This window comes from Petromyzon marinus, chromosome 60, assembly GCF_048934315.1.
Source record: "Petromyzon marinus isolate PM22_M1 ecotype Great Lakes invasive population chromosome 60, UKy_Petmar_22M1.pri1.0, whole genome shotgun sequence".
Classification (NCBI taxonomy): domain Eukaryota; kingdom Metazoa; phylum Chordata; class Hyperoartia; order Petromyzontiformes; family Petromyzontidae; genus Petromyzon; species Petromyzon marinus.
This window is the reverse complement of record NC_133726.1, coordinates 8,028,311-8,055,596: the sequence shown is the minus strand read 5'-3', so window position 1 is coordinate 8,055,596 and position 27,286 is coordinate 8,028,311. Positions and strand designations below refer to the sequence as shown.

At 42.8% G+C, this 27,286-nt stretch overlaps 1 protein-coding gene across 1 annotated transcript; it reads left to right on the top strand.

Annotated features, from left to right (window-relative positions):
- The first annotated feature begins 239 nt into the window (after nt 1–239).
- On the top strand, nt 240–26,619 carry LOC116955503 (intelectin-1-like). The gene is made up of 7 exons (XM_032976633.2): nt 240–475; nt 819–947; nt 2,118–2,371; nt 4,176–4,334; nt 4,920–5,043; nt 11,934–12,040; nt 25,849–26,619. The coding sequence occupies exons 1-7, from the start codon at nt 424–426 to the stop codon at nt 25,999–26,001; spliced, it is 978 nt and encodes a 325-aa protein (XP_032832524.1). The 5' UTR covers nt 240–423; the 3' UTR covers nt 26,002–26,619.
- Nucleotides 26,620–27,286: the final 667 nt, after the last annotated feature.

Below are 27,286 nucleotides of genomic sequence, written 5' to 3'. Positions count from 1 at the left end.
AATGATCATTTTAAAGTGGATTTGCATAATATAGATGTCAGCTTTGTGTGTTTTTATGTTAATTTATTATTTGTAGATGAGGACATTGTTATGACTAGCATGGGATATTCAACTTGGCTGACCCTGAAAATATTTCCATATCCCCTATTTCCTGCCACAATACACTTCCCTGATTGGTTGCTCTAAGCAGGCATTAAACTATAAGTGTCTGTCCAACGCTCACAGAGCTGACCACTCCTGCTGTAGTCTGCAAGGCTGGTGTCTTAAACTAATAACGGATTCTGTTCTCACTCTAGTGCTCACAGTAAATCTTCACAAGTTGCGTTGGGGCTTTTGTTACCTGCAGCGGTTTGTTTTTATTGTATTTACAGGCTTCTGATCGCTGTAGAGTTAGAGAGAGTTGCGTGGTATCGCTGCTTATCCATGGGGCTCTTCAAATTGCCGCTGTTTCTGAGCATTTCCACGACACTTTTATGTGAGTTCCTTTTTATAAAAGTTTACTAATTTATATAATCGATACAATTTGCAAGTACGTAATTTGACTCCCTTGAGACTCTTTTTACCCGGTTACACAGTAACATGCACATGAATGTTAAAATTATTTTGAAACGTGCGTATGCAACCGTGCGAATCAGAGGTGTGGGGAAAGGACAACAAAGTTGAATGAAGTTCAATTTGTTCAACCCCTAATATAATCAGATATGAAACAACAATGAAGTCTGAGAGTTAAACCACCGAGTTGGGATCGCCAAAAGAATCATGCTGCGCTTTGCTTGTGGGGTTTTAATCTGGGTGATGCTAATGCCTTGTGCTTCCAGGTGCCGGTGTTGTGAGGACAGCAGTGTGCTTCTCAGCAGAGGATTGCAGTGGGATTCCACCAAAAAAATGGTCCGAGGAGCCGCCACACTCATGCCTTGAAATCAAAGAGAAGACAAAAACAGAGAGAGGTGAGGCTAGATGCTTCACACAAAGCTGTCTTCTAATTTAAATGAGATCTACCCCCTAATTCAGCTGACACCGATATCGGGGATCCGACTCTCACATTTTAGCCCAGGGGTCGGCAACCTGCAACTCTTTGGCTGCCCCCTTGCGACTCTTTGGCTGCCCCCTTGCGACTCTTTGGCTGCCCGCTTGAGACTCTTGGCTTCCCCCTTTGCGACTCTTTGGCTGCCCCCTTGATACTCTTTGGCTGCCCCCTTGCGACACTTTGGCTGCCCCCTTGCGACACTTTGGCTGCCCCCTTGAGGCTCTTTGGCTTACCCCTTGCGACACTTTGGCTGCCCCCTTGCGACTCTTTGGCTTCCCCCCTTGCGACTCTTTGGCTGCCCCCCTTGAGACTCTTTTGCTGCCCCCCTTGAGACTCTTTGGCTGCCCCCCTTGAGACTCTTTGGCTACCCCCCTTGCGACTCTTTGGCTGCCCCCTTGCGACTCTTTGACTGCCCGAATCTTGCCGAGGCTTCTCTGAACAAAATAGTGCCGTGGCTTAGTTTGCAATTGCGAGTTTGCGTTTTAAGTCAATGTTTTTAAATATTTAATGGAAACTGGTTAGTAAGTATGGGTATTCATACGTCGGGCATTCGTAATTGGAGGACTGCTTGTATAGCTCAGTAGGCCTTTCCTGGTAAAATACAAAAAGATTTAGTTCTAAAAGTTTATTCATAGTAATAATTTGTCATTTGCACGTCCTCCCACTTCCTGCCGCTCGTCCCCTACCTCCTCAGCCCTCCCTTGGATCCCCGATCCCTCATCTGGGATGTTGGTGGATGGCAGGGCACGCTAGGGGATGTCGGTGGGGTCTGTTCATAGCTTTGGTACCACCAAACCATGCCCATGATTCCTACCACGTGATGCACCCCCTTTTACCCAGTAACAAAACACATGCATGCCACGTGACCCAGCCACCATCTCCGAATAACTAAATTGACCCATGCCACTGCAGTTGGCCCCTCTTTCAACCTCACAGCACTGCACACTGTACCAAAATATATATTTACCTACATAATTGGTTTGGGTATCACACGTGTTCTTTCAATGGAAATATAGCACACGTAGAAACCCACGTTTGGTCCACATCCACACAACTCATTTGTTGAATCTGTTCCCTTTGCTCAAGAAAGATGGGCTATACTCACTGCAAACGAAGAGCGGGCAGCCCTACCAGGCGTTCTGCGATATGAACACCAACGGAGGAGGCTGGACCCTGGTCGCCAGCGTCCACGAGAACAACATCGCGGCCAAGTGTACCACGGGAGACCGCTGGACCAGTCAGCAGGGCAGCAATTCTGCAGTTCCATTCGTAGATGGAGATAAAAACTGGGCCAACCTCAACACATTTGGTGTGCCCGAGTCGGCGACTGATGACGACTACAAGGTTTGTCGTTTACTCAAATGGCACTTCGACCATTTGTATTCGTACAAATGCAGCGGCATGAGCATGCGGGCTACTTGACCCAGCCAACGCATCCTTGCCCACCGGAGAAGCTCAGATAGGGACTGTGTCCAGATCTTTCAAGGATTTGTTAGCTACTCACACAATCCAGCCTGGTTAAACCCAGGATGGATCATTTGCAGGCCAGTTTTAAATGTTTCTAACCAGCATAGATGTTAGATTAGGGGGGGTTCATGTTTCGCAAGCATAGAGAAGGGAGGGCATGACCGGTCAAGAACTGAAATTTTGTGTTGAGTGACAAACTAGGTAGCTTCCATGAAACGTTATGCAACCAATGTAAATATAATGCCGCCTAACTAATTTTGACCAAGACCTTGCTGCCAGGCAGGTGGCTTTGTTTTTGTGGGGCTGATAATAAGGCCCCATCGCTTAGTTCAGCAGGAGGGATTGTTTTCAAATCCTTCTCAGAGTGGGCAGAATTTAGTAAATCATCTGCATATGTAACACAGTTGACCAATAGGGAGCCATCCCTTGACTCCACCTCCCCTGTTATCTATCCCAGATGGAAACTCAAGTTGTACATCCATCGAAAGTTTATTGAGCTACGTGGTCAAAAGATGTTAAATCGTGTAGGGGCTAAAGAGTATCCCTGTCCCACGCCAAAGTGAAACAGAAATTGGCTCCAACTCATTGTCACACAGCTTTACCAGGGGCCAGCTCACCATCATAAAGGTCCGTGATGATTGTGAGCAGAGGGTCTTGGACTCAGAAAGCATGAAGAGCCCGGCCTATTGATGGTGCCATAGGTCTTGACTAGGTCAATAAAACAGATATGTAGGTCGTGTTGAAATTCCATACACCTCTGCTGTAGCAAACGGACGGAGAAAATGGTGTCTGTGCACGACTGCTCCTATCGAGAAGCCTCTCCTCAGCATGTCTGGCAAGGCGGTGTTTGACAATACTTGCCAGGATCTTTTCCGGCACACCGAGGAGGAAGATGCCCTGGTAGTTGCAATCAGTGTGGTCCCCCTTTTAAAAATGAGCACCACCATGGAATCCTTACAATCCTGCGAAACCTGTCATGTGGACCAGATGGTTGTAATGATGTAACATAGGGTATGTCTGCACACAATCACCGTCCTCCCTCAGCAGTTCGCTTGAGAAGCAATCTCTACCTGGTGCTTTACCTGGTCTCAAGCTCCAGATCATCCTTTGCACTTCCTTAATAGATGGCACGACACCCAACGACTCATGGGGAGCAGCTACTTCCTCCAATAGTTGAGGCACTGTGGCCCTAGCAGTGTCAACCCCACCTTGTCCCATGATGTTATTTGAGTTGAAGGGGTTTCCCTCCAAGACCTGACAGAAATGCTCAAACCTGCAAACCCGTTCTTGGGGGTTAGAGGTCGGATCAGTGTTCTTTCCCTTAAGGATGGTAATAGATGTGGTGCTGCAATTACTTTGTAGAAGCGAAACTTTGAACCCAACAACTTTTAGGAAGGAACCAGAGACAAATGTAGAAGCAGGTAGCTTATACGTACATAAAATTTGTGTCCATCCATCACGCTGTGGATCTCCCAAATGATATGTAGGAGGAAATCATACAAAAGATAAAACAATTGCTTTGAAGGTATGCCAACATAGACACATATATATATGATATTGCTTGATTATTTTAAGTGAAGGTGCTGAAACAGGCGAAGAAAATGTTCATTCGTAAATACGCATGTCCGCTTTGTTAAGTTGTTTATTGTAGTTGTGCTGCGTGTGTGTTTTATTTATTCAGAACCCGGGATATTACGATCTGGAGGCAAATGACATAGCAGTGTGGCATGTTCCTAACGGGACTCCTTTACCTGCGTGGAAGACATCATCGCTCTTTCGCTACCACACGGAGTCGAAGTTTCTGGCTGCCTTTGGAGGAAGCTTTTATTCCTTTTTCAAGGTAGAGTCCTTTGTCTGACTTGTGACTCATGAGGTTGATAACCTTATATCAAAATTGTACTGGGGTGTTATATGCCTTTTGGCCAAACCACCTTGAAGGCCCTAAACTTTTCAGATCTCAGAAGCTAATCAGGATAGATCTTGCATAGTGATTTAATAATTGACCTGCAAGGTTTAATTTAATGGATATATTTCTGGAGCTCAGCCCCAGATAACTCTGGTGGAAATTAATGCCCATTGACCAGGAGGTACAGGTTGTTATCGCGCCGTCAGGCCTTTACAGTGGATAGCAATGGACAGTGGAGCGATATATGTCCCTATGTATGTCTATGCCTCCACATGTATGCTCCCTACCTCCACCAATCTGCACTTGTCCAATGTGCTGATGTATGGCCACGTACCCCGATGACCCACAAAGGTGTTGGTAGACCTTAATCTAGCAATGATTTGACGAAAAGGAAAACGCATACATGATATGGGTGATCTTAATGGGAGCGTACACATGAATAAACACATTTTAAGTGGCGTAACATTGTTCTGTTGTTTTCAGGTAAATATTGATTGATGGTTCTCCTTTTGTTTGCAGAATTTCTTCCCATTAACGTACAATTCCGGAAGCTGTCCCACCAATAACGGGCCTGCCTACCCCATTGTTTATGACTATGGAAGTGACGCAGTCGTCAATTCTCTCAGCTGCCCTAACTGTTTGAGTAAGTATTGCTTATACTGGTACTTTATCTGCAATGCGGTATGATTAACAGATTTTGACTTAAAACTTTCGTGTCTGCAGGAATTCATATTCTTTGGTTCTTTCGGTAAAGTCACATAGATTGAAAAATAATAATAAAAAAGAAACTGATAAAAATAAATAATAAATTTGAAATAAAAATAATAAGAACAACTAATGTAGACTGTAGCCTGGTTCTTAACGTCGGTGAGTGCACTGGCAGTCTATAATGTAGACTGTAGCCTGGTTATTAACCAGAGTGAGCATACTGGCAGTCTTTAATGTAGACTTATTGTTGGTTCTTTCAGTAATAAAAATAAAATAAAAAATTAAAACAAAAACCAAGACGTTTCGATCGCAACACAAGCGGTTGTCATCAGGAAAAGGGGGGTTAGCCTCTAAAGGCAAACTGTTTATAAAGGCTGAGAGATGGGCGTAGCCCAAGTGTGTCAGCAGCATGGGTGGGGCAGCTAATGTTAATGTTGGAGAAAACAACGATACCGGCAGTGGGTCTACACCAATCAAAGGGCCGCAAGGCAATCATTGCACCTCGCTCCACACACCCACCCTGCTGACGGCGGAGGTTGACAAGAAAACAAAAAATCAAGTCATGACCCAAAGTGGTTGATGACATATTTCCAATTATTTTTGGGTTTATAAAAATCCTCTCGGTTGAAATTGTGTCTGTATATATGGATGGTTTCATGAACGTTTGCAAAGTACTATTGTCTTAGAAAAATAAATTTCGTGTGAGCCAGCCGTATTAAAATAATGATCAGCCACGGCAGAAGAATTGGTCCTACCGTCTTTCAAATCTTCATTATGCTCACGAACACGGTCCGAGATATATCGCTTAGTCTCCCCAATGTAAAGGCTGCCGCAAATACAGCTTAGTTTGTAGACTCGGGGATATTGCATGCCAGGAATCATGTCCTTCCCAGATGGGATCAGATCACGAATTCTATGTACTGTGTTAAATCGGACCTGGATCTTGTGTTTATTCATGATTTGGGAAATATTTTGGTTACCCCTGCTATGTATGGCCAGGTGATGGTTTTGATTGGATCGTCAGATGGCTCCTTCATAACGGTTGGGGTGATGGCTTTGCAGATTGTGTAGTCAGGATATCCATTCGCCTTGAGAGCTTGGTGTCCGTGTTTGAGTTCACTGGATAGGTGTTCATGGTCGGAGATACATTGAGCTCTATGGTGTAGCGTTTTGATGAGGGAATTATTCTGGGATGGATGGCGGTGGGAAACAGGTTTTAGGTAGGCGTCAGTATGGGTTACTTTCCTGCAGACAGAATGGCTCATTGAGCCATCTGGTCTCTTTTTGATTAGGACATTCGATAAAGGTAGCATGCCATCCTTTTATACCTCCATGGTGAATTTGATGGTTGAGTGTATGGAATTGATGTGGTTGAGGAATTGGTTCAGAGCCGGTCGGCCATGTGGCCAGATGACAAACGTGTCATCCACGTACCTCTACCACAAGGACGGGCGTAGAGTGGATGTCTGGATGGCGTCCATCTCAAAATTTTCCATGAAAATATTGGCTACAACTGGAGATAAGGGAGAACCAATTGGGGTACCTTCAGTTTGTTTATAGAATTTTCTATTCCAGGTGAAGTATGCATTGGTGAGGCAGCATCTCACCAGCACCGGTACATCAGAATTCAATTTTTGTTGGACCAAATCTTCAATGATTGCAATAGTATCGGGCACAGGAACTTTGGTGAGCAAAGAAACTACATCGAAACTCACGAGCAAATCACCTGGGGACAGTGAGATGTCTTTAATTGATGATACTAGGTGAGCCGAGTTCAGTACCGAAGAGGTGGTTTTACCAGTGAATGGCTGCAAGGTCTTAGGCAGATATCGGGCCAGTTTGTAGGTGGGTGAGCCAATGTTGGAGACGATGGGAAGAAGGGGTGTACCTTCTTTATGATTTTTGGTAGGCCATATTATCTTATTCATATTCTTGGTTCTTTCAGTAAAGTCACGTAGAAGGTAAATAATAAAATAATAATAAAACATAATAAAATAAAATTATCACGACGTTTCGGCTACAACACAAGCAGCCGTCCTCAGGTGAAGAACAGAGCTGTCGGAAAAACAGCATCCTAATGAACACTGCTAAGCTTGGCAGCGTATTTTAAGCTGGATGAGAGGAGCAGAGCGCCTTGACAAAGGAGTTTACATATCAACATAGGCATTTAGTATATTGACGCTAAAGAACTGCAACTACCTCTACTACCATACAATAAACCGATGTGAAAAAACTATATATAGACTATATCAATATAATCAATGTACTCAATATACTCTCCAATAAGCTGAGCTATTAAAATTAAGTAACTTGGTATACACTGACTATATATTGACTACCATACAGTGAACCGATAAAAAAACTAAAATAAACTACGTTAATATATTTTGATTTAAAGCTTTTGTGACTGCAGGGATTCATATTCTTGGATCTTTCGGTAAAGTCACGTAGGTATAAAATAAAATAAATCAAGATGTTTTGGGCGCAACACAAGCGTCTGTCATCAGGTGAGAAAGCATGTTCTGCTGCTGAGGCAGACTTTTAAAAGGTTTGAAATGGGTGTAGCCCAAGGGTTATAAAGTGGCCGGGGCTAGTGATGTGAATGTGAGAAATTAGCATGTAACTGTAAGATCGGAGGAGAGCGGCCTTCTCGACGAGGGAGTGCAACCCAACGGGTGCAATCCAAAGGGCATGTGAGCATGAGAGTGCAATCCAAAAGACGTGAGCATGAAAGTGTGATCCAAAGGACATGTGAGCATGAGAGTGTAATCCAAAAGACATGAGCATGAGAGTGCAATCCAAAAGACATGTGAGCATGAGAGTGCAATCTAAAAGACATGTGAGCATGAGAGTGCAATCCAAAAGACATGTGAGCATGAGAGTTCAATCCAAAGGTGTGAGAGTGCAATGCATGAGAGATCTAAGAGAGAGGCATAGAGAGAGAGACACACACAGAGAGTCGGAAATAACAGCTGACATAGGCAGGTAGGATGGAAACATCACAGTTCGTTAAGATTTTACCTGGTTAAAAGCGTCCTTCCAATGATTGCTCAGTTTGTACCCATCCTCTTGGTTGAATTTGTGTCTGTGTTTATATATCTGGATGGCTTCATGAACAAATCTCTGAAGGTAGCCGATAGGTTTGCAGAGTACCTCCGTCTTGGAAAAATACATTTTATGCGAGCCCACAGAGTTAAAACAATGATCGGCAATGGCAGAGGTATTGGTCCCACCGTGTTTCAGATCTGCCTTGTGTTCACGAACACGGTCCAAGGCATGTCGTTTCGTTTCCCCAATGTAACTGCTGCCACAACCACAATTCAGTTTGTAGACACCAGGAATCACATCATTTACAGATGGGATTAAATTTTGTGTACCGTTTTGAAACGATCTTGTGTTTGTTTAAGATTTTGGAAATCTTTTTGGTAACCCCCGGGACAGACGGGACGTGACATCAGCATAAGATTAAAAGAACACCAAAGAAATATTAAATTATCTCAACCACAACTGTCGGCAGTGGCAGAACATGCTTGTCAACAAGGACACTCAATTGATTTTAATAACGTTGAAGTGTTGTGTAAAACTAATCATTACTGGCAAAGACTAATTAGAGAATCCATTGAAATCGAGAGAAATAGAAATAACTTTAATCGCTCTGACAGCTACAGGCTTAGTGCGGCTTGGAAGCGTATTATTAAATAATGTTGTGAGCCCACATCGGGGAGCCCTTTGATGTGAGCTTTGAGAAGTGGGTGTTACCCGCAGCATTCTATCAAAAAGCTGCTTAGCCCAGCCCTCCCACCCACCCACGCCCCCTTACTGACTCCTCCCCCTCCCTTAACCTGTATATAATCCAAGGTCGTCTCTGAACTGTGCTCCTAACACAGACATTCTGCGTTGACTTTTCCACCTGAAGACGGAAGCTTGTGTTGCCTCCAAAACGTCGTGATTTAATTATTTTCTTTTATTTTGTTTTATTTTATCTACGTGACTTTACCAAATAAAACCAAAGAGAATGCATATTACAATTCCTTATACGGGAAACATACGAATTAACGGATTACTAACGTAGCATATAATCACAATAACACACATTACAACTAATCTACAACTCATTACTAATAATAACCATTGACTGATTTCCAATCGATTATATAATTGTAATATCCCCCCCCCCCCCTGCCTCAAATCACTGCACCTGAATGAGTTAAATGATGACGTCACCCTGCTGCTCTATTTAAGACCGGGAGCAAGTAAGAGCTTTACCATTCTGGCGAATTGCCCGATGATGCTGGATGTAATTACTAGTGAAACGTCGTACTACTAAAACTGTAAATGTTGTGGATTCACTCTTCAACGCACCGGTGAGCTAAAGTAGTGAACTATTTGTCTTTTGTCAACGTGACACTTTTTTGCTGATTGGCCATGTCGGGTAGTGAGGGTTACGACACATTTATAAATAACGCGATCTAACCCAAAACCTTTATTATGAACCCGTGCTATGTACGGTAAAGTGATGGTTTTGGTTGTATCCTCAGAAAGTTGTCTCTGCATGGCTGAGGAGACAGCTTTGCGGATTGTTGATAACGTAGGCAATTCATCTTGACTTAAAACTTTCGTAACTGCAGGAATTAATATTCTTGGGTCTTTCAGTAAAGTGACGTAGATAGGTTCAAAGAAAATAACAAAAACTACGACGTTTCGATCGCAACACAAACAATCGTCATCACGAGAAAAAAGTATTTTTTCTCCTGATAATTTTTTATATGAAATTTTTTTTTTTTGTCCTGATGACGATTCCTTGTGTTGCGATCGAAACGTCATAGTTTTTTTTGTTATTTTTGTTATTTTCTTTGAACATGTCTACGTGACTGTAACGAAAGACCCAAGAAATAGGCAATTCATCTCTAGTACAATATAATAGTTTTAGAATGTTGTGTACCATGCCAAATCTTACTCAGATTTTTAGTTTTTCCAAAACTCCAGCTAATTTGTCGGTTACTCCTGCAATATGGTAATTTAATTTTGATCGCTTTCAGCAGTATTGCTGTTCGATCTTGGTTTGGCATTCAATGCTCTGTTAATTTGAGCATAATTGTAGCCATTTAATTGTAGCGCTTCTTTAACATGATTAATCTCTCTTCTCAGACTTTCACCATCTGACTCTGTTTTGGCCCGATGTATGAGTGTCTTGATGAGAGAGGATTTATGTGCGGGTGATGATGGAAATCTAAATTCAGATGACTAATCTATTATATAGTTACAATACCGACTCCTCCCCCTCTGATCTCTGCACCTCATGGGTTCAGTGATGACGTCGTCCTGCTGCACTATTTAAGACCGGAAGCAGGTGGATTGCTTCACTATTCAGGCAAATAGACCGATGATGCTGAATGCAACTATCAGCGAAACGTTGTTCTACTCAAATTGTAAATGTTGTGGATTTACCCTCCAACACACCGGTGGTCTGTAGTAGTAACTAAATGACGCGTTGTTTACGTGACAAACCTTACTGGCTGTGTCTGGTGGTGGAGGGTTACGACAAAGTTATACTTGATAATTGGTGTTTTACCCTTTCATCTGGTAACAAACCTGACACCTTTTTTACAAGGAGCCATGTTTACATTGACCACAATACCTGCGGTCGGAACGCAAACAAAAAACAACAGCTCTGATAATGTTTGCACTGTCCTTGAAATTGATTGGTCCACACCGAAGACAGCTTTCTTTAGAGCCTCGTCTCACATGGTGTTGGACCAGAAGACGCCAAAAGGCGCACAACTCAAAGACAATGCACCATCAGATTATGAGAGCTCGAGTTAAGCATTTACACCATTGGAAACCTCATTTGCCAGTAACAAAATATGATAATTGTTTTTTTACCATTTTATCTGGCAACAAAACTGACACCTTGTGAGACGAGGCTCTAAAGAAAGCTGTCTTGGGTGTGGACCAATCAATTTCAAGGACAGTGCATACATTATCAGAGTTGTTGTCTTTTGTTTGCGTTCCGACTGCAGGTATTATGGTCAATGTAAACATGGCTCCTTGTAAAAAAGGTGTTAGTTTTGTTGCCAGATAAAAGAGATAAAAACCTATAATCATATATTGTTACTGTCAAATGAGGTTTCCAATGGTTTAAAAGTTATACTTACGCGATCTAACCTAAACATCTTTTATGAATTCACTATCTGTTCCAAATATCTTGTACACAAGCTCCTAAACTGAACACCTTAATTAATTTATTTTTAGTAGTTTACAATTACGATAAAAAATAAAGGTATTTTATGCACCCGTGATTCCTAATGCGAGGGACAAAGCAAACCCCTATTCCCCCCCTCCTACCCACAAATATAGAAGTCAAACTCCGCCTATACCAACCAATTCTCAATCCATCTCATCTGCCCAACCTCCTGGATTGAGGGCACTTTGTTGGTGAAGTTCCCCGCGAATCGGAACTTTGCAACTGACCTCTCTGATCGCTGTGATTCCTCGATCTATGTTGCCCAATTTGACACCCCCCCCACCCCTTGTGGACGATTGTAGGATAACCTTTTCTGCATTGAGGGCCCTTCGTTGTTGGCCTCTTCAACAATTCTCTTGAGACTGGCACGGTGCCCAACACTTTTTTTAACGATGGCTGCAGTCACCCCACTCTTGAAAAAAGCGAGGTTTTTTGTAACAATCATTATCCTAAAGCTGTGGAAAAGTGAGCGGTGCCGTGTGGACCATTTAAGCATTCCAGAAATGCAGAAGCTTCATTGTTAATGAGAAGTGAAGTTGACCGTTATAAATGCATGCAATAAATGAGACAAATTTCCACAGGCGGAACGACATCAGGGTTTGTGCAATTCAGAGTGTTTAACAACGAGAGAGCCCCATTTGCCATCTGCTCTGGGTTGAAGGTCGTCTCCAACTGTGACACTGAACATGTGAGTACTTCAAATACTTGCTGTCGAGCACGCTGCTACACTGATGGCAGCACAGACCAGTGCATACAAATACAGTATACACTATATCATGGAACATTTTTGCTAGTAACAATGTATAAAAATAATAATAGCTTTAACCCTTTATGGCAAATAAAACACGTTTCAAGATTACTCATTGTTTTTTTCGGTAAAGTCACGTATGTAGAAATACAGTAAAATTATATAAAAACAAAAAAAAAACAATCACGACGTTTCGATCACAACGCAAGCGATCTTCATCAGGTGTCAAGAACAAATCACGGAGGTAATTACAACAAAAAGATGAGAGACGAGAATTCAGCAAACCTGAAAAAACATTATGTGAAGCACATCCAGTCAGGCCAACAACACAGTTAGACACTTCCTCGCGGACCACGAATTTCAGAAGAGTGTTAAATTTCGTGTTCAACCGTTGTATTTACCTCCGTGATTTGTTCTTGACACCTGATGAAGATCGCTTGCGTTGTGATCGAAACTTCGTGATTGTTTTTTGTTTTAATATAATTTTATTGTATTTCTACATACGTGACTTTACCGAAAAAAAACAATAAGTAATTTTATGCAGTCACGAAAGCTTTAATACTTTATTACGTTTCAAGATGTTGAAACAGCAAATATATACCTTTTGCAAGGAATCGAGTCTGCATGGGACGTGATGTGACGTCATCGTCGCGCTTGTGCCAGAATATAATGCACTTTTAAGCATTGAAGGTTTCCTGGCGAGGAGTCAGACACAGGTATTATGGGTAATTGACCGAGATAGACGGCTGATAATATTTACCACCTGTGCTCCCCACCGATGCTTTGCTCGTTTCTCTTTCGCATCACGCCTTCAAATCAAAATAACTTTAACCGTTTGGATAGCTACCGTCTTAGTGCTGCGTGGAAGCGAATCATCAAATAATAAATTATTTAAATGCATGCCTACGAAGGGCAACGTACTTCAATAGTGATTACCGTTGGTAGGGCTATTTTAATAAACACAATAGACAGGAAGGACAAGTTCAAAGGGCTCGCATAATGCACACGCATAATACTCTTTGGTTCTATTCGGTAAAGTCACGTAGGTAAAAAAAAAATTCACGACGTTTCGGCCACAACACAAGCGGCCTTCATCAGGTGAAGGGACCAGCCTGTCTCGAAGACTGCGCTGGAGTGAAACAGAGCCAAGCTCAGACTGCGACCTTTAAGCTGTGTGAGAGGGATTAAGGTGCCTCGACAAAGGAATTAGCATATAAAAAAATAGCATTTGATTGGCGGACTTAGCATGATGAAAGGTGTAGCTCGCGGCAGTGCACCTTTAAGCCGTGTGAGAGGGATTAAGGTGCCTTGACAAAGGAATTAGCGTAAAAATTAGCATTTGATTGGTGGCCTTATCATGATGAAAGGTGTAGCACAGTGATCGGCACCGGCAGTGCACCAGCCTGTGCTGCGAAAGTTTGGGGTACCACTACTTGAAAAAATATACTGTACCAATGAAAATGAGTTTGATGTTTAGTTCGATTTAGAACATCTTTCCAATGGTTGCTTAATTTGAAACCATCTTTTCGGTTTAAATTGTGTCTGTGTTTGTAGATCCGAATTGCCTCGTGAACAAATCTCTGATAAAAACCTGTGGGTTTGCAAAGAACCTTGGTATCGGAGAAAATTATATCGTGATCACCCACAGCGTTGTAACAGTGATCAGCCACGGCAGAAGAATTCGTTCTGCCGTGTTTCAAATCTGATTTGTGCTCGCGAATTCGGTCAGAGACATGTCGCTTCGTTTCCCCGATATAGCAATCACCGCAGGTACAACTCAATTTGTAAACCCCGGGGTACTGTAAATCAGGAATGACATCCTTCACAGATGGGATCAGATCACGAATTTTATGTACTGTATTGAACCGGACCTGGATCTTGTGTTTGTTTAGAATTTTGGAGATATTTTTCATAACGCCTGCTATATATGGTAGTGTGATGGTTTTGACCGGAGTATCAAGTGGTTGTTTCTGTATGGAGGGAGAAACAGCTTGGCGGATGGTACGGTCAGAGTATCCATTCCTTTTGAGGGCCAGGTGTACATGTTTTAATTCACTGGTCAGGTGGTGTTGGTCCGAAATGCAATGAGCCCTATGGTATAAAGTTTTGATGAGAGAATTCTGTTGGGCTGGGTGGTGGTGGGAATCAGGCTTCAAGTAGGAATCTGTGTGGGTGGGTTTCCTGTAGACAGAATGCCCCAATGAGCCTTCAGGTCTCCTCTCAAACAGAACATCAAAGAATGGTAGCTTGCCATTTTTCTCCACTTCCATGGTGAATTTGATGGCGGGATGTCTGGAATTGATGTGGTGTAGGAAAAGGTTCAGAGCTGGGAGGCCATGTGGCCAAATGACGAAAGTGTCATCCACATATCTCTTCCACATGGAAGGTCTGAGGATGGAAGTCTGGATGGTGTCCGATTCAAATTTCTCCATGAAAACATTGGCTATCACTGGTGACAAGGGGGGACCCATGGGAGTACCCTCATTTTGCTTGTAGAAGGAACCATTCCAAGTGAAGTAAGTGTTGGTGAGACAGTGCCTGACCAGCGTAGGTACCTCAGGGTTTAGTCCATGTTGTACCAAATCTTCAATTATATCAATGGTATCAGGTACCGGGACTTTGGTGAACAAGGAGACCACATCGAAGCTGACAAGGATATCGTCAGGGGACAGTACAACGTCTTTGACCATAGAAACCAATTGGGCTGAGTTAAGTACTGCTGAGGAGGTCTTGCCAGTGAAAGGTAGCAAGGTATCCGACAGAAAACGTGCTAGCTTATAGGTAGGGGAGTTGATCGTGGATACGATGGGTCGTAGTGGAGTGACTTCTTTATGAATCTTTGGAAGACCATAGAATCTAGGGGGTCTTGCAGCAGAAGGTTTTAGGGAGGGACGTTTAGTTGGTTCAATTTGGGAGGTCGAACTTGTGATGATCTTGTTGGTTTTCATAGTTAGGCTACTAGTAGAGTCATTTTTAATTTTTGAGTAACTACCATAATTGAGAAGGTCCTGAATTTTATTGTTGTATGAGTTTTTATCCATAATTATAGTGGCATTGCCCTTGTCGGCTGAGAGGATGACTATATCATGTCTCTCTTTTAATTTCGTGAGTTCAGAGCGTTCATCTTTGCTGATGTTGCTAACGGGTTTCTTAGCATTCTTAAGAATAGTAGCTATTTCAGCTCTCGCGACCTCTGCTTGGATGTGTCCTATATCTTTGAGGGCTACATCGACCTGAGAAATGATATCATCTATCGGTATATGTTTTGGGGTGACAGCGAAATTTAGTCCTTTAGCCAATACTGTTTTAAGATTGTCCGAAATCGGGGTGCTACTCTGATTGATAACAATTTTGTTAGCGTCTAGTTTTGTGATCTGTGGAACCGGGTTTTTCTTTGATAGGTGGTTGAATTTAGCAATTAGGTTAGCTTTGCATTTGATTGAAAGTGAATCGGCAGATGAAGCAGTCATGTTGTCTACGTGGTTCCAATCAGAAGGAGACATTTTTTGTGTTAACGTTAAATGAGCTTGTAGGAGAGCCCTGTCTAAAGTATCGAGTTCAAAACGGAGTAGTCTTATCCTCTCTGAGATTAAAGCGAGGCTGGCCTTAAACAGAATCTGTTTAGAGTTCGGTGAGGACACAGCAGCAGAAGTGAGTGTTAAGGCGATGGGCATTACCTTGTGGTCGCGGCATCTTTTGAGGAAGGTCAGCATCTCGATGAGCTGTGACTTCTTGTCCCGTTGTCTGTTAAAAGCTCTAACAGATAGGTGAAAACCCTCCCCGTAGAGGCTATCAATTCTAGATTTGAAGCCTTCGTGACTGTAAGGATCCATACTCGTTGGTTCTATTCGGTAAAGTCACGTAGGTAAAAAAAAAAATCACGACGTTTCGGCCACAACACAAGCGGCCTTCATCAGGAGAAGGGACCAGCCTGTCTCGAAGACTGCGCTGGAGTGAAACAGAGCCAAGCTCAGACTGCGACCTTTAAGCTGAGCATGAGAGTGCAATCCAAAAGACATGTGAGCATGAGAGTGCAATCCAAAAGACGTGAGCATGAGAGTGCAATCCTAAAGACATGTGAGCATGAGAGTGCAATCCAAAGGTGTGAGAGTGCAATGCATGAGAGATTTAAGAGAGAGGCATAGAGAGAGAGAGAAACAGAGAGTCGGAAATATCAGCTGACATAGGCAGGTAGGATGGAAACATCACAGTCAGTTAAGATTTTACCTGGTTAATAGCGTCCTTCGAATGATTGCTCAGTGTGTACCCATCCTCTTGGTTGAATTTGTGTCTGTGTTTATATATCTGGATGGCTTCATGAACAAATCTCTGCAGGTAGCCGATAGGTTTGCAGAGTACCTCCGTCTTGGAAAAATAAATTTCATGCGAGCCCACAACGTTTAAACAATGATCGGCAATGGCAGAGGTATTGGTCCTACCGTGTTTCAGATCTGCCTTGTGTTCACGAACACGGTCCAAGACAAGTCGTTTCGTTTCCCCAATGTTACTGCTGCTACAACCACAACTCAGTTTGTAGACACCAGGAATCACATCCTTTACAGATGGGATTAAATCACGGATTTTGTGTACCATTTTGAAACGAACCTGGATCTTGTGTTTGTTTAAGATTTTGGAAATCTTTTTGGTAACCCCCGGGACAGACGGGGCGTAACATCAGCATAAGATTGAAAAAAACACCAAAGAAATATTAAATTATCTCAACCACAACTGTCGGAAGTGGCAGAACATGCTTGTCAACAAGGACACTCAATTGATTTTAATAACGTTGAAGTGTTGTGTAAAACTAATCATTACTGGCAAAGACTAATTAGAGAATCCATTGAAATCGAGAGAAATAGAAATAACTTTAATCGCTCTGACAGCTACAGGCTTAGTGCGGCTTGGAAGCGTATTATTAAATAATGTTGTGAGCCCACATCGGGGAGCCCTTTGATGTGAGCTTTGAGAAGTGGGTGTTACCCGCAGCATTCTATCAAAAAGCTGCTTAGCCCAGCCCTCCCACCCACCCACGCCCCCTTACTGACTCCTCCCCCTCCCTTAACCTGTATATAATCCAAGGTCGTCTCTGAACTGTGCTCCTAACACAGACATTCTGCGTTGACTTTTCCACCTGAAGACGGAAGCTTGTGTTGCCTCCAAAACGTCGTGATTTAATTATTTTCTTTTATTTTGTTTTATTTTATCTACGTGACTTTACCAAATAAAACCAAAGCGAATGCATATTACAATTCCTTATACGGGAAACATACGAATTAACGGATTACTAACGTAGCATATAATCACAATAACACACATTACAACTAATTACTAATCTACAACTCATTACTAATAATAACCATTGACTGATTTCCAATCGATTATATAATTGTAATATCCCCCCCCCCCCTGCCTCAAATCACTGCACCTGAATGAGTTAAATGATGACGTCACCCTGCTGCTCTATTTAAGACCGGGAGCAAGTAAGAGCTTTACCATTCTGGCGAATTGCCCGATGATGCTGGATGTAATTACTAGTGTAATGTCGTACTACTAAAACTGTAAATGTTGTGGATTCACTCTTCAACGCACCGGTGAGCTAAAGTAGTGAACTCTTTGTCTTTTGTCAACGTGACACTTTTTTGCTGATTGGCCATGTCGGGTAGTGAGGGTTACGACACATTTATAAATAACGCGATCTAACCCAAAACCTTTATTATGAACCCGTGCTATGTACGGTAAAGTGATGGTTTTGGTTGTATCCTCAGAAAGTTGTCTCTGCATGGCTGAGGAGACAGCTTTGCGGATTGTTGATAACGTAGGCAATTCATCTTGACTTAAAACTTTCGTGACTGCAGGAATTTATATTCTTGGGTCTTTCAGTAAAGTGACGTAGATAGGTTCAAAGAAAATAACAAAAACTACGACGTTTCGATCGCAATACAAACAATCGTCATCACGAGAAAAAAGTATTTTTTCTCCTGATAATTTTTTATATGAAAAAAAATATTTTTTGTCCTGATGACGATTCCTTGTGTTGCGATCGAAACGTCATAGTTTTTTTTGTTATTTTTGTTATTTTCTTTGAACATGTCTACGTGACTGTAACGAAAGACCCAAGAAATAGGCAATTCATCTCTAGTACAATATAATAGTTTTAGAATGTTGTGTACCATGCCAAATCTTACTCAGATTTTTAGTTTTTCCAAAACTCCAGCTAATTTGTCGGTTACCCCTGCAATATGGTAATTTAATTTTGATCGCTTTCAGCAGTATTGCTGTTCGATCTTGGTTTGGCATTCAATGCTCTGTTAATTTGAGCATAATTGTAGCCATTTAATTGTAGCGCTTTTTTAACATGATTAATCTCTCTTCTCAGACTTTCACCATCTGACTCTGTTTTGGCCCGATGTATGAGTGTCTTGATGAGAGAGGATTTATGTGCGGGTGATGATGGAAATCTAAATTCAGATGACTAATCTATTATATAGTTACAATACCGCCTCCTCCCCCTCTGATCTCTGCACCTCATGGGTTCAGTGATGACGTCGTCCTGCTGCACTATTTAAGACCGGAAGCAGGTGGATTGCTTCACTATTCAGGCAAATCGACCGATGATGCTGGATGTAACTATCAGCGAAACGTTGTTCTACTCAAATTGTAAATGTTGTGGATTTACCCTCCAACACACCGGTGGTCTGTAGTAGTAACTAAATGACGCGTTGTTTACGTGACAAACCTTACTGGCTGTGTCTGGTGGTGGAGGGTTACGACAAAGTTATACTTGATAATTGGTGTTTTACCCTTTCATCTGGTAACAAACCTGACACCTTTTTTACAAGGAGCCATGTTTACATTGACCACAATACCTGCGGTCGGAACGCAAACAAAAAACAACAGCTCTGATAATGTTTGCACTGTCCTTGAAATTGATTGGTCCACACCGAAGACAGCTTTCTTTAGAGCCTCGTCTCACATGGTGTTGGACCAGAAGACGCCAAAAGGCGCACAACTCAAAGACAATGCACCATCAGATTATGAGAGCTCGAGTTAAGCATTTACACCATTGGAAACCTCATTTGCCAGTAACAAAATATGATAATTGTTTTTTTACCATTTTATCTGGCAACAAAACTGACACCTTGTGAGACAAGGCTCTAAAGAAAGCTGTCTTGGGTGTGGACCAATCAATTTCAAGGACAGTGCATACATTATCAGAGTTGTTGTCTTTTGTTTGCGTTCCGACTGCAGGTATTATGGTCAATGTAAACATGGCTCCTTGTAAAAAAGGTGTTAGTTTTGTTGCCAGATAAAAGAGATAAAAACCTATAATCATATATTGTTACTGTCAAATGAGGTTTCCAATGGTTTAAAAGTTATACTTACGCGATCTAACCTAAACATCTTTTATGAATTCACTATCTGTTCCAAATATCTTGTACACAAGCTCCTAAACTGAACACCTTAATTAATTTATTTTTAGTAGTTTACAATTACGATAAAAAATAAAGGTATTTTATGCACCCGTGATTCCTAATGCGAGGGACAAAGCAAACCCCTATTCCCCCCCTCCTACCCACAAATATAGAAGTCAAACTCCGCCTATACCAACCAATTCTCAATCCATCTCATCTGCCCAACCTCCTGGATTGAGGGCACTTTGTTGGTGAAGTTCCCCGCGAATCGGAACTTTGCAACTGACCTCTCTGATCGCTGTGATTCCTCGATCTATGTTGCCCAATTTGACACCCCCCCCACCCCTTGTGGACGATTGTAGGATAACCTTTTCTGCATTGAGGGCCCTTCGTTGTTGGCCTCTTCAACAATTCTCTTGAGACTGGCACGGTGCCCAACACTTTTTTTAACGATGGCTGCAGTCACCCCACTCTTGAAAAAAGCGAGGTTTTTTGTAACAATCATTATCCTAAAGCTGTGGAAAAGTGAGCGGTGCCGTGTGGACCATTTAAGCATTCCAGAAATGCAGAAGCTTCATTGTTAATGAGAAGTGAAGTTGACCGTTATAAATGCATGCAATAAATGAGACAAATTTCCACAGGCGGAACGACATCAGGGTTTGTGCAATTCAGAGTGTTTAACAACGAGAGAGCCCCATTTGCCATCTGCTCTGGGTTGAAGGTCGTCTCCAACTGTGACACTGAACATGTGAGTACTTCAAATACTTGCTGTCGAGCACGCTGCTACACTGATGGCAGCACAGACCAGTGCATACAAATACAGTATACACTATATCATGGAACATTTTTGCTAGTAACAATGTATAAAAATAATAATAGCTTTAACCCTTTATGGCAAATAAAACACGTTTCAAGATTACTCATTGTTTTTTTCGGTAAAGTCACGTATGTAGAAATACAGTTAAATTATATAAAAACAAAAAAAAAACAATCACGACGTTTCGATCACAACGCAAGCGATCTTCATCAGGTGTCAAGAACAAATCACGGAGGTAATTACAACAAAAAGATGAGAGACGAGAATTCAGCAAACCTGAAAAAACATTATGTGAAGCACATCCAGTCAGGCCAACAACACAGTTAGACACTTCCTCGCGGACCACGAATTTCAGAAGAGTGTTAAATTTCGTGTTCAACCGTTGTATTTACCTCCGTGATTTGTTCTTGACACCTGATGAAGATCGCTTGCGTTGTGATCGAAACTTCGTGATTGTTTTTTGTTTTAATATAATTTTATTGTATTTCTACATACGTGACTTTACCGAAAAAAAACAATAAGTAATTTTATGCAGTCACGAAAGCTTTAATACTTTATTACGTTTCAAGATGTTGAAACAGCAAATATATACCTTTTGCAAGGAATCGAGTCTGCATGGGACGTGATGTGACGTCATCGTCGCGCTTGTGCCAGAATATAATGCACTTTTAAGCATTGAAGGTTTCCTGGCGAGGAGTCAGACACAGGTATTATGGGTAATTGACCGAGATAGACGGCTGATAATATTTACCACCTGTGCTCCCCACCGATGCTTTGCTCGTTTCTCTTTCGCATCACGCCTTCAAATCAAAATAACTTTAACCGTTTGGATAGCTACCGTCTTAGTGCTGCGTGGAAGCGAATCATCAAATAATAAATTATTTAAATGCATGCCTACGAAGGGCAACGTACTTCAATAGTGATTACCGTTGGTAGGGCTATTTTAATAAACACAATAGACAGGAAGGACAAGTTCAAAGGGCTCGCATAATGCACACGCATAATACTCTTTGGTTCTATTCGGTAAAGTCACGTAGGTAAAAAAAAAATTCACGACGTTTCGGCCACAACACAAGCGGCCTTCATCAGGTGAAGGGACCAGCCTGTCTCGAAGACTGCGCTGGAGTGAAACAGAGCCAAGCTCAGACTGCGACCTTTAAGCTGTGTGAGAGGGATTAAGGTGCCTCGACAAAGGAATTAGCATATAAAAAAATAGCATTTGATTGGCGGACTTAGCATGATGAAAGGTGTAGCTCGCGGCAGTGCACCTTTAAGCCGTGTGAGAGGGATTAAGGTGCCTTGACAAAGGAATTAGCGTAAAAATTAGCATTTGATTGGTGGCCTTATCATGATGAAAGGTGTAGCACAGTGATCGGCACCGGCAGTGCACCAGCCTGTGCTGCGAAAGTTTGGGGTACCACTACTTGAAAAAATATACTGTACCAATGAAAATGAGTTTGATGTTTAGTTCGATTTAGAACATCTTTCCAATGGTTGCTTAATTTGAAACCATCTTTTCGGTTTAAATTGTGTCTGTGTTTGTAGATCCGAATTGCCTCGTGAACAAATCTCTGATAAAAACCTGTGGGTTTGCAAAGAACCTTGGTATCGGAGAAAATTATATCGTGATCACCCACAGCGTTGTAACAGTGATCAGCCACGGCAGAAGAATTCGTTCTGCCGTGTTTCAAATCTGATTTGTGCTCGCGAATTCGGTCAGAGACATGTCGCTTCGTTTCCCCGATATAGCAATCACCGCAGGTACAACTCAATTTGTAAACCCCGGGGTACTGTAAATCAGGAATGACATCCTTCACGGATGGGATCAGATCACGAATTTTATGTACTGTATTGAACCGGACCTGGATCTTGTGTTTGTTTAGAATTTTGGAGATATTTTTCATAACGCCTGCTATATATGGTAGTGTGATGGTTTTGACCGGAGTATCAAGTGGTTGTTTCTGTATGGAGGGAGAAACAGCTTGGCGGATGGTACGGTCAGAGTATCCATTCCTTTTGAGGGCCAGGTGTACATGTTTTAATTCACTGGTCAGGTGGTGTTGGTCCGAAATGCAATGAGCCCTATGGTATAAAGTTTTGATGAGAGAATTCTGTTGGGCTGGGTGGTGGTGGGAATCAGGCTTCAAGTAGGAATCTGTGTGGGTGGGTTTCCTGTAGACAGAATGCCCCAATGAGCCTTCAGGTCTCCTCTCAAACAGAACATCAAAGAATGGTAGCTTGCCATTTTTCTCCACTTCCATGGTGAATTTGATGGCGGGATGTCTGGAATTGATGTGGTGTAGGAAAAGGTTCAGAGCTGGGAGGCCATGTGGCCAAATGACGAAAGTGTCATCCACATATCTCTTCCACATGGAAGGTCTGAGGATGGAAGTCTGGATGGTGTCCGATTCAAATTTCTCCATGAAAACATTGGCTATCACTGGTGACAAGGGGGGACCCATGGGAGTACCCTCATTTTGCTTGTAGAAGGAACCATTCCAAGTGAAGTAAGTGTTGGTGAGACAGTGCCTGACCAGCGTAGGTACCTCAGGGTTTAGTCCATGTTGTACCAAATCTTCAATTATATCAATGGTATCAGGTACCGGGACTTTGGTGAACAAGGAGACCACATCGAAGCTGACAAGGATATCGTCAGGGGACAGTACAACGTCTTTGACCATAGAAACCAATTGGGCTGAGTTAAGTACTGCTGAGGAGGTCTTGCCAGTGAAAGGTAGCAAGGTATCCGACAGAAAACGTGCTAGCTTATAGGTAGGGGAGTTGATCGTGGATACGATGGGTCGTAGTGGAGTGACTTCTTTATGAATCTTTGGAAGACCATAGAATCTAGGGGGTCTTGCAGCAGAAGGTTTTAGGGAGGGACGTTTAGTTGGTTCAATTTGGGAGGTCGAACTTGTGATGATCTTGTTGGTTTTCATAGTTAGGCTACTAGTAGAGTCATTTTTAATTTTTGAGTAACTACCATAATTGAGAAGGTCCTGAATTTTATTGTTGTATGAGTTTTTATCCATAATTATAGTGGCATTGCCCTTGTCGGCTGAGAGGATGACTATATCATGTCTCTCTTTTAATTTCGTGAGTTCAGAGCGTTCATCTTTGCTGATGTTGCTAACGGGTTTCTTAGCATTCTTAAGAATAGTAGCTATTTCAGCTCTCGCGACCTCTGCTTGGATGTGTCCTATATCTTTGAGGGCTACATCGACCTGAGAAATGATATCATCTATCGGTATATGTTTTGGGGTGACAGCGAAATTTAGTCCTTTAGCCAATACTGTTTTAAGATTGTCCGAAATCGGGGTGCTACTCTGATTGATAACAATTTTGTTAGCGTCTAGTTTTGTGATCTGTGGAACCGGGTTTTTCTTTGATAGGTGGTTGAATTTAGCAATTAGGTTAGCTTTGCATTTGATTGAAAGTGAATCGGCAGATGAAGCAGTCATGTTGTCTACGTGGTTCCAATCAGAAGGAGACATTTTTTGTGTTAACGTTAAATGAGCTTGTAGGAGAGCCCTGTCTAAAGTATCGAGTTCAAAACGGAGTAGTCTTATCCTCTCTGAGATTAAAGCGAGGCTGGCCTTAAACAGAATCTGTTTAGAGTTCGGTGAGGACACAGCAGCAGAAGTGAGTGTTAAGGCGATGGGCATTACCTTGTGGTCGCGGCATCTTTTGAGGAAGGTCAGCATCTCGATGAGCTGTGACTTCTTGTCCCGTTGTCTGTTAAAAGCTCTAACAGATAGGTGAAAACCCTCCCCGTAGAGGCTATCAATTCTAGATTTGAAGCCTTCGTGACTGTAAGGATCCATACTCGTTGGTTCTATTCGGTAAAGTCACGTAGGTAAAAAAAAAAATCACGACGTTTCGGCCACAACACAAGCGGCCTTCATCAGGTGAAGGGACCAGCCTGTCTCGAAGACTGCGCTGGAGTGAAACAGAGCCAAGCTCAGACTGCGACCTTTAAGCTGTGTGAGAGGGATTAAGGTGCCTCGACAAAGAGATTAGCATTTGATTGGCGGACTTAGCATGATGAAAGGTGTAGAACGCGGCAGTGCACCTTTAAGCTGTGTGAGAGGGATTAAGGTGCCTTGACAAAGGAATTAGCGTAAAAAATAGCATTTGATTGAGTTGTACCTGCGGTGATTGCTATTTTGGGGAGACGAAGCGACATGTCTTTGACCGAATTCGCGAGCACAAATCAGATTTGAAACACGGCAGAACGAATTCTTCTGCCGTGGCTGATCACTGTTACAACGCTGTGGGTGATCACGATATAATTTTCTCCGATACCAAGGTTCTTTGCAAACCCACAGGTTTTTTCAGAGATTTGTTCACGAGGCAATTCAGATCTACAAACACAGACACAATTTCAACCGAGAAGATGGTTTCAAATTAAGCAACCATTGGAAAGATGTTCTAAATCGAACTAAACATTAAACTAATTTTCATTGGTACAGTATATTTTTTCAAGTAGTGGTACCCCAAACTTTCGCAGCACAGGCTGGTGCACTGCCCGTGCCGATCACTGTGCTACACCTTTCATCATGATTAGTCCGCCAATCAAATGCTAATTTTTACGCTAATTCCTTTGTCAAGGCACCTTAATCCCTCTCACACAGCTTAAAGGTGCACTGCCGCGTGCTACACCTTTCATCATGCTAAGTCCGCCAATCAAATGCTAATTTTTTTATGCTAATTCCTTTGTCGAGGCACCTTAATCCCTCTCACACAGCTTAAAGGTCGCAGTCTGAGCTTGGCTCTGTTTCACTCCAGCGCAGTCTTCGAGACAGGCTGGTCCCTTCACCTGATGAAGGCCGCTTGTGTTGTGGCCGAAACGTCGTGATTTTTTCTTTTTTTTGTTTTTTTACCTACGTGACTTTACCGAATAGAACCAAAGCATATGGATCCTTGCAGTCACCAAAGCTTCAAATCTAGAACACATGCATAATTTACGTTGCCTCAGCATACCCCCTCCCCCCACACATTGTGCAAGAGCGCAACTGCGTGGTCACCACATCTACGCCTCTGTATAAGGAACGAAACAGGCGGACATCTCCACAAATCTGGCTGTCGCCTGATGAAGCTAGTTGAAATTACTGGCGAAACGTCGTACTCAATTTGTAAATGTTGTAGCTTGGCTCTCCAACACACCGGTGTGCTGTACGAGTAACGAATTGGCACGTTCTGTTTACGTGACGAATCTTACTAATCGGCTGTGTTGGGTGGTGGCGGGTCTTAACGACACATGTATATATATGCGATCTAACCCAAAAACCTCTATTTTGCTTTCATTGTTGTTGGAAAGCGACTTGTTTCCAACTGCCCAGTAGCGTCCCTCATGGGCCTCCTCCACACACAGGGGCCGGTCTTGATTCCGCCGGTACCAGTCATCGGCAAGTCCAGTCAGCTCCACATCCTGAACCACATCAGCCTTTCTCCTCTCTCGCTCATGTGATGCCCGAGCACATGCCCACTCAAGGAAATGCCAATATCTGTGTGTACAGTTCTGTGTAGGCGGTGGCGGTTACGTGCCTCAGGAATCCCCGAAGGAATGCGGTGACTTTGGTGCCTTCGACTGGAGCGGCTATGGGACAGGTGTGGAATGGAGCGCATCAAAGAAGCTGCTGGAATCCGCCATCCTCATCTACTACCGTTAATCTGCCACCTGAAAAGCGCCCCGTGAGCAACTAAAGTGAATTTATTTACAAAAAATTGACAGACATAAGGTTACTGCTAGGGTAGGAGCAGGGGACCTCCCTGACTGGCGGGCCGAATGTTGCTTACGACTCAATTTCATACGGCCCACAGTCGGAAGACCCAAACAATATGTATCCATTACTGACATCATCTTTGCTGCACTAATCGGCGCATGAGAATGAAATATTTTCTTTTACAGATATGTTTCGTATATTTAGAGTGCCCAGTTACTTTCCTCAATGTAAGGGCCTCATTTTGCTCTATCGACACGCACATTAATTTTTCAGTCATTATTAGAAAATGCTAAGGTTTATGTTAATGTGTGGTCTGCCAGAGATGATTTAAAGTCCTATTCGATCGTCCATAAAGAACGTATACCCCATCCCTTATACTCCGGATTGGTCATCCAGTTATGGTCAGGATGAGTAGATTGTCCTCTCTTCTAACAATTTGTATCCACCCCAACCCAGACCCATAGTCATTATTGCCGAGTCTGGCATTTTCACTTGTTGTTCACTTTTCACTTTGTGTTTTAAAGAATTACCAAATAATAATAAATAGCCGAGGCAATTGAATATTTTATTTCTGGGACACTATTTTTTTCCAGGGTGCACTTCACTCCGCGACTGGGGTACCAATCAATCCGAAATCAATGCTTCTCCGCAATGTCGAAACGCTAAACATCAGCATAAAAAATCCTTATCGAAATTTTTTACTTTCAATAGTGCATCGTGTCAGCTCGTCGAGATGAGTCGATTGCCGCATCGCCGACCATCAACAGGCTAAAAGTGACTGCTTCACGGACATTATGCGAGAGCCGGGGTGCTATGGTACCCCGGGGTACCGCCATAAGGTTCATTTTAAGAACACTACTTTCAGCGGTTTCAGATCTCCCACAAAAATAAAAAACAAATCCCAAATTTGGCCCACAAAGGGGGCGAAGGGGGTCAGTGGCGTAGCCATCGATTCTGCAGGAAGTGCAACTGCACCAGGGCCCACACAGGAGAGGATCGCTCAGGCGGCAGGTCATGAAGAGGGGAGGAACTGGACAGGGTGCCCCATTTCATTACCTGGGCCCAGTGCCCAGGTAATGAAATGTTGCCCACACGATCCAGCTGCGATGACAAGGTTACGTCAATGCTCTCTCTCCCCTTGTCATTCGGGGGGGGGGGATGATATGGCCTAGCGGTAGCACGCTCTCCACCTCATTCAGATGTCCACGGTTCGAATGCAGCGGCCACCCCT